Below are 15,491 nucleotides of genomic sequence, written 5' to 3'. Positions count from 1 at the left end.
TGTATTCCTGTCACTGCCATCCTTGCCCTCTCACCTATCCTACATTCTCTGGCCAGGTATTCCAGAAGGCTGTTTTCCCTCTCTCACATGTATTTGGATTACTTCATCTTTCTTATCAATATCCATACGTAAACTGAATGCAAGAATTTTAATTCTTCAAGATTCTGCCAGCTAATTATGTAACATTACAGTGTCAGTAATGGAGATTTCTCTAGGAATAGAATTCATTGTGAGTGTGATAAGTTACCTATATTTTAGCTATAGTCAGAAATTTTAAAAGAATTCAGATTGTTAATGGGCTTCACTGAGTGATTCACCTACTGCGTAATGGTACTTGGTTAATTTTTCTAGATCTGGAGATATTGTTAGCTTGAAGATTCTTCAGAAGTCAAGAATGAGGCATCAGTCTTATGATTGTAGGCAAATTTATAATGTGTTCACAGAGTACAGGTCTGGCAGTGTCAGCAAGTCAATGAAAGTTTCAAAACTTGTCCTTGTGCTCTCTCTTTATTCAGCAAGGATGAAGGGTCTTCTGATAAAGCAGCCAGTGGAAAAGTACTGAGTTACAGTGCCATGACATTTCAGTCTTGTATAAAAAGATACAAAAATTATACCACAATTATAGCCAATTATACCACACATTACTAAAAGATTACGGACATACAGCTGATTATACAAACATGCAAGCATTTTAAAAAAAACTAAAACTACAAGAAAATACACCAATCTAGACCCTAATCCAACAATCTTTACATATATCAATGGAAAGTATATAAAATTATTTTGGTACGATGACATGAGCCAAAGGGCTTGTCTTGTGCTATATTAGTTCTATGTCCAGAGCTCATTCTTCCAGCTAAAATATTCTCAGTTCTATCTTCAGCAGGTACTGGCTAAATGACATTTATCACCTTTCTTTTCCAGTATCGTCAAGCCTACACTGGAAGCAATCCTTTGCAGATTCAAGTGGCTGTAAAAGGATTTGAAGATGTCATTAAAAATTTTCCCAAGTGTGCAGAAGGTTATGCATTATATGCACAGGTAAGCTTCCGGCATTCAGTGGAAGTTTGTGTAGTTCTGTTTAGATCATTGGTGCGTAGTTATGAAGGATGGAACATTTTAATATCTGAGGACCTTGTTAGTACTGTTCATTTGGCTATAGTATTTGTATATTGTTTAAATGTGTCTTTCACTTCATCAGTCTGAAGTTACTAAGTTTTGATTCTCCAAGGATCAAAAGACATTATTTTAAAAAAAAACTTCTGCTCTTAGACCTATTCTTGTAGTTTACAAATTATTATTTCAGTATCAATTTGTTCAGAGCCTAGTGTTCTGGCCTAACACACTATAGCAGCCCAATCTAGACTGATAAAGCATTCTGTCTACTGTCTATCCATTGATCAGCTTGCTTTATGTTACTAGTTTTGTTTTTATGGAAGATCGCCAATACTTGCAACTTTTCATTTGTCTTTTACACTTTACTGCCATAAATTGATCTTTCACAACCTTGAAGGTATACTCACCTTTTCTTGCTATCTGAATTCAGAGCAGTTAAAAATAGCCTTGTTGAAAAATAATATAGTACTGATTATTTTATTCCCATGCTCTAAAAGTTGTTAAGATGCTGGTATAGTTAGATGGGTCTACCTCATTTAAATCAATAATAAACATAGAGGCTGTATTTTCCCCCAGGAACTTTGATTTGGAAATACTAACTTATTTTTGGTTACCATTCATTTACGAATTAGGCTAGTGGAGTACTCTCAATGTGTATGTTCCACCTCAAATCCAAACAGTTGTATTCTAGAGTAAAAAAATGACTTGAAAGAAATTAAGCTGTAAATAAGAGATCCTGTTATGCTATTTGAAAGATAGAAAATTTGTTCAGTATCCTCATCAATCAAAACTCTACAGAAACAGAATTTCTGACCACTTATCTAATATTTATAAGAAATTATAATTGGTCAGAAGTTTTTCTTTAGCAATATCCTAAAGATGTGTTAAATTCTAATTCTGGTTCACTGACATTCTGAATATTAGTCTGTGCAGTCTTGTATATAGGCACTTACTAGATACAAATGCAACATTTGACAAAAAATATTTGTTCTAGGCTTTAACTGACCAGCAACATTTTAGTAAGGCAGATGAAATGTACGATAAATGCATTGAACTGGAACCAGACAATGCAACAACATATGTTCACAAAGGGTAAGTCATCTGCAATTTATAAGCATTTGAATAACCAAGATATTTCACATCTTGTCAGAAATCAAGAGTTGACTGTCTTGCTAATGCTCTGCTTAATTCTGCTGTGGTCTATGTTTAAGTGTAAAGATTGTTTCATTAGTATTGCAGTTTCCCAACAAAATCAAGCTGTTCTCACAACTAAATCTCTTGTGCTGCTCTAATGACTGGAAATATATAAAAAGATACTTTGTTGTAGAATGACCCATATTCATTTTTTTTAAAATTCAGTTTCTATGGCTGACTTTATTCTAGAAGTCCTGCTTGAAGTTGTTTGGCATGAATTTGCAGTTGACTTCATCTATGATTTAGCTTAACTTTGTACGCTGTATTGTTACAGAAGAAATTGGCTTAATTGTGGGTTCTAAATAGTTTATAACTTACACTTTTTAAACTTCTATAAAGACTTCTTTGTATGGCATAAGCACCAAATTGAACCTGTTTTTTCTATCCACCTATCTTGTGGTTCGAGCTTAGAGGCCAGGTTGCAGAACCTCTAATTCTTTAATACCGTAGGCATTGGGCAACTCCCTTTGCACAAGTTAAATTTTAAATGAAGGTACAAATCAGGACTAAAGTTTTTCTTTCTTTCTTCTGTCTTATTCTAGCTACAAAAAGGTGTTTAGTTGATGATAGCAGTAATGTCCAACTACTGCTATCTATCTGAGATTGGTCCATTTGACAATTTTGCCGGGTTTTTTTGTTGACTGCTTTGGGGATACACCTGCAGGGTGCATCTCAGTCAGTATCTTTCATTGAACATACCTTGACCATTGAATTGCCTGGGCCAGGTGCTGAAAGATGGTATTAATAATGTATAGACCCCACTTCTATGCTATGATTCTGTATAACAGTACAATGTGTAGTGTCAAACTAATTGAATTAGTAAGCAATTCCCCAAGTAAGCTAATACCTTGTGCCTTCATAATGTCCATATTCTTCCATTTCCTGCTGATTCATCTGTCTACCTCAGTGCTTCTTGAACACCTTTATCATATGTACCTCCACCCCATGAGTACAATACTGACTACTCTGTATTTTTTTTAAAAAAAATCTTGCCCCACTCATTTCATTTGAACATATCCTCTCTCACCTCAAATACATGCCCTCTGGTATTAAACATTTCAACCCTAGGAAAAATATTCTGGCTGTCTACTCTATTTATGCCTTTCAGGGTCCTTTAGTCTCTATCAGATCTCCCCTCACCCTTTGGCACTCTAGGGAAAACAACCCTTGTTCCTCCAACCTCTCTTGATCACACATGCCCTCTAATCTAAGCAGCATCTTTTCTGCACCCCTCCTATAATGGTCATAATTCACGTCCTTCCTGTAATGGGCTGAATACAGTGCTCTGGATGTAACCTAACTAGAGTTTTATGGAGCTGCAAAATAACTTCCCAACCCTTGAACTCAGTTTGCCGATTAATAAAAGCAAGCATATCATATGCCTTCTTTACCAGCCTATCAACCTGTGTAGCCAATGTCAGGGAGCTATGAAGTTTTATCCCAAGATACTTTCTGCACATCAACACTGTTAAATGTCTTGCCCTTTATATTTGATCTCTCAAAATGCAACATTCATATTTGGCAGGGTTAAACTCCCATCAGCCATTCTCCACCTATATCTATATCCCACTCTATACATTGCCAGTCTTTTACCCTAATCATAACTCCCATCAGTCTTCATATTATCTGTAAACTTGCTAATAAATCCATGTATGTTTTCACCCAGGTGAGTGTGTGTATACAGTGGCATGCAAAAGTTTGGGCACCCTTGGTCAAAATCTCTGTTACTGTGAATAGTTAAGTGAGTAGAAGATGAACTGATCTCTAAAAATCATAAAGTTAAAGATGAAACATTCTTTTCAACATCTTAAGATTGCTTTAGTCCTTTTCGCTCCTTATGGAGCATAGGGCTTCAACAAAAGTCCTCCACTTCCTGCGATCTCTAGCAGATGTTTCTGCAGTCTCCCAAGTTTGGCCGGCAGCTTTCAGTTCATCCAAAAGCCTATGCCTCCAGGTTTGCTTTGGGCAACCTTCTCTTCCCTTGTGGATTCCATTCGAGTGATTGTCGAGTGACATTCGACTGGCTCTTCCTCAAGGTGTGGCCGACCCATGTCCACTTCCTCCTCCTTATCTGGAATACAATGGGCTCTTGGTTTGCTCTCTTCCATAGGTCTAGGTTTGACACTATGTCGTACCACTTGAGGTGGAGGATCTGCCAGAGGCATTTGTTGAGAAAGGTCTGGATCTTGTTGCAGCTGGTGTTAATGATTCTCCATGTTTCGGATCCATATAGCAGGATGGCTTTCACATTGGAGCTGAATATACGGAGCTTAGTTTTGACAGAGATGGCCGTAGATCTCCAAACAGGTCACAGGGTTGTGAAGGCATGTTGGGCTTTTCTGATCCTTGCTCTGATGTCCTCACCTGTACCTCCTGATTTACTGATTTTGCTTCCGAGGTAGGTGAATTTGTCTACATCAACAATTTGTCCTTCAATCCATAATGGCTCCTCTTGTTTGTTATTAATGCGTAGAACTTTGGTCTTCTCCTGACTGATCTTAAGGCCTACTCACTGTGAGGTCTCTCCCAAGGAATCTACTTTCTTCTGCATATCTTGAAGCCGGTGTGAGAGAAGAGCAAGATCATCCGCAAATGCTAGGTCTTCCAGTTTCCCTATTAACGTCCACTGGATGCCTCTCTCTGAGCCAGCATCGGCTGTTCTTGTAGCCCAGTTGAGTACCACAAGAAAAAGTAGAGGCGACAGTAGGCATCCCTGTCTGACTCCAGTAGTGACCAGGAACTCTTCGGACAGTCTCCCATCATGGATGACCCTGCATGAGAAGCCAACATAAAGCTGCTTGATATTAACCGTCTCTTCCAGTACACCATACTGTAGTAAGATGCTCCACATTGACTTTCTGTCCAGGCTGTCAAATGCCTTCCCAAATCAATAAAACACACATATAGTGGAGTTTGCCTTTCTATTTTCTGCTCCACAATGATTCTAAGTGTAGCTATCTGGTCAATGCATGATCTCTCTTTCCTGAACCCTGCCTGCTCATCTCTAAGTCTCTGGTCAATGGCATCTTTCATCCGCTCCAAGATGACCCTGGTGAGAACTTTGCTAGGAATGGACAACAAGGTGATCCCCTCCACTTGCCACACTGAAAGATCTCCAGATTTTGGCAGCTTCACAAGGAGGCCCTTCTTCCAATATGATGGGATCTCTCCTGTTCTCCATATCAAATTCAGCAGTATATGCAAATGTCCCACCATAACCTCTCCACCTTCTTTCAATGCTTCTGCAGGAATGTTGTCTTCTCCAGCAGCCTTGCCGTTCTTCAGGCTTTTCAGGGCTTTTCGAATTTCTTGCTTGGTGATTTCACTAATATTGATGTTGAGTGGGGCTCCAGGTCAGGTGGGTTCTGTGGTGGTGGTCTATTCAATACTTCCTGGAAGTGTTCCTTCCATCTTGCCAGCTGATCTTCAACCGAAGTGAGCAGATGGCCTGTTTTGTCTCTTAACAGGTCTGTTGAAATTGCTTTTCTTCCCTCTCAAAAGTTTAGTTGTCTTGTAGAGTGCCTTGAGGTCCCCTTTACTGGCCGCTGTTTCTGCTTGCTCTGCTATTTCATTGAAGTATGACCTCTTGTCCTTTCTGAGCTGTTTCTTTACCTCGGCCATCACGCTGTACCTGTTGGTGGCGATTTGTTTCTGTTGCTGGGTTCTGGCCTGATTCAACTCCTGTTTGAGCCTTTTCCTCTCCACCTTCTGCCATGTCTCGTCCCTGATCCAAGGTTTACTGTTGACTGGTGGTCTTCCCAGTACTTCTTCGCAGGCTACTACAGTGCTTCCTACAGTACTTCCTACAGTGGCCTGCTTGAAGGTAATCCAGGTGTGTTCTGCTGTTCTCTCATCTTGTTCCTCTATTTGGAGAGCCCCAAAGCAGTTTTGCAAGGCGATGTGGAAATCTTTCTTGTTCTCTTCCATCTGTAGTTTTCTAACATCAAACTTTATTCGTGTGTTCTGTTGCTTCTTCTTGGCTGACAGCTTCATCTTCAGCTTTGCAACAACCAGATGGTGGTCAGATCCGATATCTGCTCCTCTTTTGGCTCTCACATCTTGCAATGGAACTTCTCCAGCGCTGGCGGACTATGACGTGATCAATCTGGTTCTCTGTTTGATGGTCAGGCGAGACCCAGATTATCTTGTGGCAGCGTCAGTGGGGAAAGAGGGTACCTCCAATGGTCAGTTCGTTGAAGGCACAGAAGTCGGTAAGGAGTTCTCCATTTTCATTCCTATTCCCCAAACCATTCTGGCCCATCTCTCTCTCCCTGCCAGTGTTATCGCTGCCTACTTTGGCATTCAGATCTCCCATGACAATCAACATATCTTGCTTAGATACCTTTCCAACTATTGCTTGAAGCAGGGTGTAGAAGAGATCTTTTTCTTCTTGCTCTGCGTTGTTAGTTGGGGCGTAGCACAGGATAATGGATACCTTCTGGAATCTGGACTCGAACCTGGCTGTGATGATACGGTGGGACACTGGTTCCCATTCTATCAAATTTCTGGCTGCTGCTTTGGACAACATCAGGGCCACACCAGCCTCATGCGGGTCTTCCTCTTTTTCTTTGTCAGAATAGAGCAGAGTTTCTCCCGTCTACAGTTTGGTCTCACCAAAAGTATTCCACCTTGCTTCGCACATGCCCAGGAGTATGAGGTGGTATCGGTTCATTTCCTTCACTGCCTGTGCGCACCTACCTGTCTCCCAAAGTGATCTCACATTCCATGTTCCAATTAGGATAGATTTCTTCTGTGAGAGCAGCTTTGGAACCTCTATTATGGTTTTCCTCGGGTGAAGGAGGGTTGTCAGCCCCGCAGCTTCCTGACGGGTTTGGTTGCAGCGCGTCATCAGCCTGCTGAATGGGGCCCTGCTTTTCCCGAGATCTGGGTTAGTGGTTGACAATCTGTTGACGGTTTCTGTAACAATTGCTTGTTTTACGTGAACGGGTTGTTAGCCCATTGCACAACCCCCAACCTGGAGGACTAGGGGTTTTCTGTCAGGGTCACCTTCCCCTAGGCGATGGCATATTCATGTAACGAGCTCCACCTGCCCGGGTTTGAAATCAGAGTTTACCCTCTCCTAGATAGGCTGCCATCCAAGGCTAACGAGTCCTATCTACCTGGGTTTGGAATCTGAGTTCCTTCTCCTAGGCTATGTTGGTTCGCGGCACCTTCTTCCATATATCTTCCGGTGCACCCCTCACACGAGGGATCCCCCATCCACCACCCAAGGGACGCGCCTCAATGCCGTATAGCCCCAGCGCAAGGTTAAGCAAGATTAGTGTATTATTTTTGTTTTGCACAATTTTAGAGTGGGGAAAAAAGGAAAGGAGCAGCGTGCAAAAGTTTGGGCACCCCAAGAGATTTGAGCTCTCAGATAACTTTTACCAAGGTCTCAGACCTTAATTAGCTTGTTAGGGCTATGGCTTGTTCACAGTCGTCGTTAGGAAAGGCCAGGTGATGCAAATTTCAAAGCTTTATAACTACCCTAACTCCTCAAACCTTGTCCCAACAATCAGCAGCCATGGACTCCTCTAAGCAGCTGCCTAGCACTCTGAAAATGAAAGTAAATAATGCCCACAAAGCAAGAGAAGGCTATAAAATGAATGCAAAGCGTTTTCAGGTAGCCGTTTCCTCAGTTCGTAATGTCATTAAGAAATGGCAGTTAACAAGAACAGTGGAGATCAAGTTGAGGTCTGGAAGACCAAGAAAACCTTCTGCGAGAACTGTTCATAGATTTGCTAGAAAGGCAAATCAGAGCCCCCTGTTTGGCTCCAAAGGACCTTCAGGAAGATTTATCAGACTCTGGGGTGGTGGTGCACTGTTATACTGTACATCTGCACAAATATGACCTTCATGGAAGAGTCATCAGAAGAAAACCTTTCCTGCATCCTCAGCACAAAATTCAGCATCAGAAGTTTGCAAAGGAACATCTAAACAAGCCTGATGCATTTTGGAAACAAGTCCTGTGGACTGATGAAGTTAAAATAAAACTTTTTGGCCGCAATGAGCAAAGCTATGTTTGGAGAAAAAAGGGTGCAGAATTTCATGAAAAGAATACCTCTTCATCTGTTAAGCACGAGGATGGATTGATCATGCTTTGGGCTCGTGTTGCAGCCAGTGGCACAGGGAACATTTCACTGGTAGAGGGAAGAATGAATTCAACTAAATACCAGCAAATTCTGGAAGCAAACATCACACCGTCTGTAAATAAAAAAGCTGAAGATGAAAAGAGGATGGCTTCTACAACAGGATAATGATCCTAAACACATCTCAACATCTACAATGGACTACCTCAAGAGGTGCAAGCTGAAGGTTTTGCCTTGGCCCTCACAGTCCCCCAACCTAAACATCATTGAAAATCTGTGGATAGACCTCAAAAGAGCAGTGCATATAAGACTGCCCAAGAAATCTCACAGAACTAGAGCCTTTTGCAAGGAAGAATGGGCGAAAATCCCCCAAACAAGAATTGAAAGACTCTTAGCTGGCTACAAAAAGCGTTTACAAGCTGTGATACTTGCCAAAGCGGGTGTTACTAAGTACTAACCATGCAGGATGCCCAACCTTTTGCTTCAGGCCCTTTTCCTTTTTTTCTTATTTTGAAACTGTAAAAGACCGAAATAAAAAAGAATTCTTGCTTAAAATATTAAAGAAATGTGTCGTCTTCAACTTTATGCCTTTTAGAAATCAGGTCATCTTTTATTCGCTTAGCAATTCACAGTAATGGAAGTTTTGACCAGGGATGCCCAAACTTTTGCAGGCCATTGTATGTATTCAGCCAGAATAAGTCTGATTGACCATTGGCCACTGTCTTCTGTGGGTTTTCCAGGTCTTAATATTCTTAATTCAAATGACCAATTCATTGTAGATACCATGCATCCAAGGGTAGTCATAGCGGAAGGGTGGTAGTGGGGACGACTGCTAAACAAATGCTCTTCATGGCGTGCGTCTCAGACAGCCTCTGACAACCAAGTGCAGCTCCTGGCCTTCAGATGTGGTATAGTTCTGACAGGAGAAGGGGCAAAGGCGGACCACTGGCACCTTAAAACCAGTTGCTCCAGGCAGATGGGGCTCATTGATCACGGATGGTAGCTCATCTAAGAGAGGGAAAACTCCGATTTTGAACCTCCGTTGCCTTGTGGCTATACCCGCTCACCGGGAAAGCTTTGGGAGTGAACCCCGAGGAAAAATCCAGAGTCGGAGTCCCGAAGGCGGCTGACTGCTGTACCCAGCACCAGCACAGCAACTCCCGAGATGCTGCTGGCAACAAACCGTATCGACTCCAGTCGTTCCTTTGGACCCGTCATCAGCATGGAGAGAGGGGTCCCACTGCATGGGCAACAGACGGATCTCCGTATCAACTCTGCCCAGTGACTACCAGACACGCAGTACCCATGGTCACCCACGACCAACAGAGGCCGCGCCATGCATCTTAATCTTATAGATGAGTAGCCCATGAGAGACCTTGTCAAACGCTTCAGAATCTATGTGAACAACAGCCACAACTCTACCTTCATCAATTCACCTTTGTCGTATTCTCTAAAACACTCAATTGAGTTAGTAAGACATGACTTTCCCAGCACAAATCCATGCTGACAATCCTTGACTAAGCCATGGTTAGCTCATAAATCCTAACCCTAAAAACTTTTTCCAGTAACTTCCCTACCATGAATGAGACCCACTGTTTGTAGTTTAGAGGGTTAGTCTTGATTCCTTTCTTGAACAGTGGAACAACATTAGCCACTTGCTGGTTCTACAGGACCTTGCCTGTGACTGGAGATATGAAGATATTAATCCAGGTCCTGGGGACTTATTCACCTCAATATTCTTTAAGAGAGCTAACACTACTTCCTTTATCTCAAAATGTCCAAGCAAATTAGTACATTCCTTATCCTCCATGTCCTTCTCTTTGGTAAATATTGATGCAAAGTGATCATTTAGAACCTCAACCACATCCTCCGTCTCCAAGCACATGTTCTGTCCTTGACCTTTGAGTGGTCCTGCCCACTCCCAAGATACTCTTTTGCTCTTGATGTATGTATAGAATGTGTTGCAATTCTTTTTCTTTTTATTTGTCAAGTACTTTCATGGTCCTTCCAGGCTTTCCAATTTCCTTCCTTGAGTTCTTTTCCGGCTTCTTTATAATCCTCAGTGGCTCTATTTGATTTTTGGCTTCATAAATCTTACATAAGTTCCCTTTTCCTAAATTTACAATCTCCTCTCAACATCCAAGGTCACTGTCTATGCCATTCTTGCCTTTCCCCTGTACTGGAATATCCCTGACCTGTGCTCTGTGCAGTTGTCTTTAAACACCTTCCACATGTCACATATGGATTTGCCCAAAATAGCTGTTCCCAATTAATAATACTTGGCTAATACTTCGGTATCATACTTTGCAGCAATTTAATACTCTCCTAAAAGGTCCATACTTGTCCGTACTTGCCAGCTTAAAACTTGAGTTTTGATCACTGTTCCCCACTGAAAGATCAATATTCTGACTGGCTCATTACCCAACAGGAGGTCCAATATGGCCTCTCCTCTTGTTGGACTATATACAGTACTGTGCAAATGTCCTAGGCTCATATATAGCTAGGGTGTATGAGGCTTGCACAATACTGTAGTCATTTATGTATTGCACTGTACTGCCACAAAAAATAAAATTTCATGATATGTGAGTGATAATAAACTTGATTCTGATAAAGGTCTCTATTGTGGACTGAGAATAGGGAGAGGGATTATGGATGGGAAAAGGGGAAGGTGGTAAGCTCCAGAGAGACATTCTGTAATGATCAATAAACCAATTGTTTGGAATCAGGTGACCTTTCCTGGTGTCTCAGGGCTGGGTGTGTCACCCAATCCACCCTCTGCTCTGGCATTCTGTATGTGTGGGGTTCTTAAGTGAGATTTCTTCAACATGGACAATAGCTGCAACTAACAATAGAATGTTGAAATCACTTCCCTGTCATCAAGCAATACGTTATACACATTTTCAGCAGAGGTTAATGTATAAAAATATAAAGCACATGTGTCCTCTCTGTCTTAGGAATGCTGTGGTGAATGGGCAAGTCTTTGTGCTGACTCAGTTCAGGTCAAGTACAAAGCACAAAGATAGACCTACCACATTTGTATAGCTTACCCTACATTTAAAGTTTTGAACCTATCAGAGCAGCCTCTGGTTTTTTTTTTCCAATGATTTTTAAAAGTTAAGACCCAGTGTTAACTTGCATTGAGAAAAGTTGATGTTATATTGTTCATTGGTCATTGCAAATACATAAATTGATAATTACTGGAATATATTTACTTTATTTTAGCTTACTTCAGCTTCAGTGGAAGCAGGATTTGGATAAAGGTTTGGAATTAATCAGCAAAGCCATCGAGATCGATAATAAATGTGATTTTGCATACGAGACCATGGGTACCATTGAGGTCCAGAGGTAACTTAGTTTATATAAACTTACAAGCTTGAAATCTGGGTTCTAGAAAGATTGGTGCTTTGAAATGCGTTGAGGATAATGGATAGTGTGAATTACTTCTGGATTGCCACAAATGTATGTTTTCAAAACCTGTAAAAACTCAAGAACTTTTCTCAGGTATACTTAGTTATAAGGTAAATTACACATATCATACCAATAAGATTTATAAAGTTTCAAGTGACCAATACTATTATGGGTTATGCTCTATCAGTTAATCTTGTTTGGTGAAGTGCTGCCTAACTTGCCTGGAATTTAAAAGTACCACATATTCCCTGCTCAGCAGTTCTCCACAGATAATATTTGTGTAGTTATGTAGCACAGAAACAGGCCATTCACCCCATTGTGCCCATCAGTTCAAACCCCATTAGGTCCATATCCTTCATTACACCATCTGCTTCTGCCAGCTTGCAACAAATTCCAGATATCAGCCACACTTCTTTTTTAAAGAAACATGCCTCTCAGATCCCCCTTATAACAAATTCCTCTCTCTGTAAAACTCTCCTACTATGAGGAAAGAGATTCTGTCTATCTACCCTACCCAGTCACACCTTGGCAGCCATCATGCCCATTTTAGCACTAAGCCTACCATAACATATCATCTTCTCCCTTGTTGCACATTAGTTCCCTCAACTGTATTCCCATGGGCAATGATTACCAATACTACTGTGTTAATTCTAATGGTTCCATGTATTGATGGGAACACAATATATAAATCTTTTATTCACTGTCAATTACTATATTTCCATTGATTATCTTTTATTCAATAAAAATTAGTTTGGTTTGCAGGGATGTTCATAGTTGGCTGCCCTTTTTTCACAAAAGTCTGGCAAAGAGGAACTCAGCAGGCCAAGCAGTGTCTATGGAAAAGAGTAAACAGTTGATGTTTCAGGCTAAGAGCTTTCATCAGGATGAGTGGGTCTCGGCCTGAAAAGTTGACTGTTTACTCTTTTCCATAGATGCTGCCTGGCCTGCTGAGTTCCTCCAGCATTTTGCCTGTGTTGCTTTGGATTTCCAGCATCTGCAGATTTTCTTGTGCCAAAGGCTGGGATTCCTTATAACTCAACTGTCAAATTTCAGAGTTTCATTCAGTCTTTGTGGATACACCTCAGGAAATAGCATCTTACTTTTAAATTTAAAAATATAAAATGCTGGAAATTCTCAGCAGATCAGACTGCATTTTTGGGAAGAGAAAAGAAGACTCTTTTATCAGAACTTCAAAGGGTCTTTCACCTGAAACATCAGCTCTGCTATTCCCACCGATACAGCTGAACCTGTTCTTAATTTTAAATCCAGCATTTATTGTTCTTATTTCAGATTTTAGCATCTGCAGTGTTTGGTTTTTTGGATTCACATTTTTTTCTATACTGCTCAGATTGTACTTCTGTTTTAAAGAATTTTTACATTGCATTTCTTTTTAAACTCTGTTTACAGAGGGAACCTGGCAAAGGCTATTGACATGTTTAGCAAAGCCATTAACCTGGCCAAGTCAGAAATGGAGATGGCTCATCTGTATTCACTTTGTGATGCTGCATATGCACAGACCGAAGTTGCTAAAAAATATGGATTGAAGCCCCCAACACTGTGATTAAAAAGTTACTCATGATTTACATTCTTCTGTTAAGCCTTTGAATCCTTTTCTAACTTGTTGAATGCCACAGTGATGTTTGTGAGATTTGATATGTATTCTATATAGTGATTGATGAATGTGTGCAAAATAACGCACTCAAGTTGACGTACGAAGTGGCACTGAGCAAAACATTTGTGTTACACAAGCAAGCCACACAAACATGTTTTAGTTAGTCTCAGAAGGGTGATCAATTTTTTTTAAAGAAACCTATGTACAGTATGTTTGGAGCTGCCCTTTAAAAGTATGTTGTGATATACAAACAAATATAAACAAAATTAAATTGTAATTGTTCATATTTTCTGCCATGAGAATGAGCAAAATTTATTATTTTATTTGCATTTTCAAATGTTCCCTGTTTAGATTGCACAATGTAATGTCAAATATTTAAGACTGACTGGTGGTCACAGTCAAAAGGTTGAGCATGCATCATATAGTATACAACTTGAGATAGTAGTTCTGAAAGTCTGAATGTACTTACATTCATCATTGAGTTACAATATGCTAAACCTTTTACAAAATTTCCATTTAAATACAAATATTATGCAACAGAGCCCTATTCAAATTTCTGTGTCCATGATAGATTACAGAGTGAAAAAGAAACATTTGGTTTTTTTAAGTGGGTAGTTTTCCAGTGTGGAAGAATACTTGTTTTGCATTTTTTTCTGTTGACACCCAAGAACCCAAATATTTTTCCATTACCAATGCTAGAAGGCCAGCTTGGCCTTTGAACTAACTTTTAAATCTCTTTTAATATGTGTTCAGGTGCAATTGTTACACAATGAATTAGATTTTGATCTTGCTAAAGGTTCTTTGGCATATTTTAATTAGAGAGAACCCCAAATGGAAGCATGTGTTCTTCATAAAAGCATTCCATATTACCAACGATTAAATGGCTGTTAAGTATGTTGGAAAGTGCACTGAAAAAGTTATTGAACTGTTTTTTTTGTAAATGATATACAATGTAAAAGTACCCAATAAATACTACATTCAGAATGAAAATGGTTACAATATTCAAACCAAAGTAGTAAACTCACTGCCACTACATTGTAAAGGACCATAATAGGAACATGTATGGTCTATTAAAGGATTGTTAGATTTGACATCATCTCTAGATCCACGAGTGCACATTTGTAACATCAGGATACAAAGAGAAAACATTGCACATGTCTCACCCTCCATGTTCTGAAGCACTTTTCAGCCAGTGAGGTGTTCAAAGTAATTATCAAAGCACATATATGTTACCATGTACTATTCATTTTCTTGCAGGCATTCAAGGAAAAAAGAAATATCGAATTTTATAAAATACTATAAGAAGTTAATGTTCAAACGAAGACAAAAGGTGCAAATAAAAGTACTGAGAACATGAGACTGCTTGAAAAGGGATCTGTGAATGGTAGAATCAGTTTAGAGTAACGGTGAATGAAGCTATCCACAACAGTTCAGCTGCCAGATTGTGTAGGGCAATAACTGTTCCTGCACTTAGTGATACAGGACCTAAGGCTTCTGTACTTCCTGCCTAATGGTAGTAGGAAGAGGAAGGTATAGCTTAGATTTACATGGCGTCGCTCATGTAGATGTACTCAAAGGTGAGGTAAGCTTTGACTGGGATGTATCCACCCAGCCTTTTATGTTCCTGAGCATTGGTATTTCCATACCAGGTTGTGATTCCACACAGTACATCACTAGAAGTTTGACAAAGCTTTTAATGACATGCTGAATCTATGCAAATTTATAAGAAGACAGTGGTGGTAGTGTGCCACCTTTGTGATAACAAGTTTTGTATTTTATGCATAGTTACAGTATTGTAATTTGGAAATTCAAGATGCACGGTATGGTTCCATGTTCATCAGAATGATAATGATCTGGTACTATCACCCCAAGTCTCTTTGTGTTCAAGTTTCCAAAGTGAAACATTGAACTCAATCTAATTTTGATGAAAGTGTTGCTACTTGGACATAGCTGACGTGCAAAATAGCAGAGGTAATATGAAGGCAAGGGAGTGGGAGATTGCAGTGCCTGCAGATATTTAATACTAATTCATGTAACACATGACTACTTGGCTGAGACATCAGAAGGCAAAC

General features: G+C 40.1%; 1 protein-coding gene across 1 annotated transcript in view; it reads left to right on the top strand.

Annotated features, from left to right (window-relative positions):
* The window catches only part of tomm70a (translocase of outer mitochondrial membrane 70 homolog A (S. cerevisiae)), a 29,526-nt gene extending 15,117 nt beyond the window's left edge, over positions 1 to 14,409 (top strand). Inside the window, exons 9-12 of the mRNA XM_059968636.1 lie at positions 925 to 1,041; positions 2,111 to 2,208; positions 11,622 to 11,744; positions 13,215 to 14,409. Of these exons, the coding sequence (XP_059824619.1) occupies positions 925 to 1,041; positions 2,111 to 2,208; positions 11,622 to 11,744; positions 13,215 to 13,368 (492 nt within the window). The 3' untranslated portion in view covers positions 13,369 to 14,409. The remainder of the gene's footprint in view (positions 1 to 924; positions 1,042 to 2,110; positions 2,209 to 11,621; positions 11,745 to 13,214) is intronic.
* Positions 14,410 to 15,491: the final 1,082 nt, after the last annotated feature.

The sequence above is a fragment of the Hypanus sabinus genome, chromosome 4 (assembly GCF_030144855.1).
Source record: "Hypanus sabinus isolate sHypSab1 chromosome 4, sHypSab1.hap1, whole genome shotgun sequence".
In the NCBI taxonomy this organism is placed as follows: domain Eukaryota; kingdom Metazoa; phylum Chordata; class Chondrichthyes; order Myliobatiformes; family Dasyatidae; genus Hypanus; species Hypanus sabinus.
This window is presented reverse-complemented; position numbering and strand designations above follow the sequence as displayed.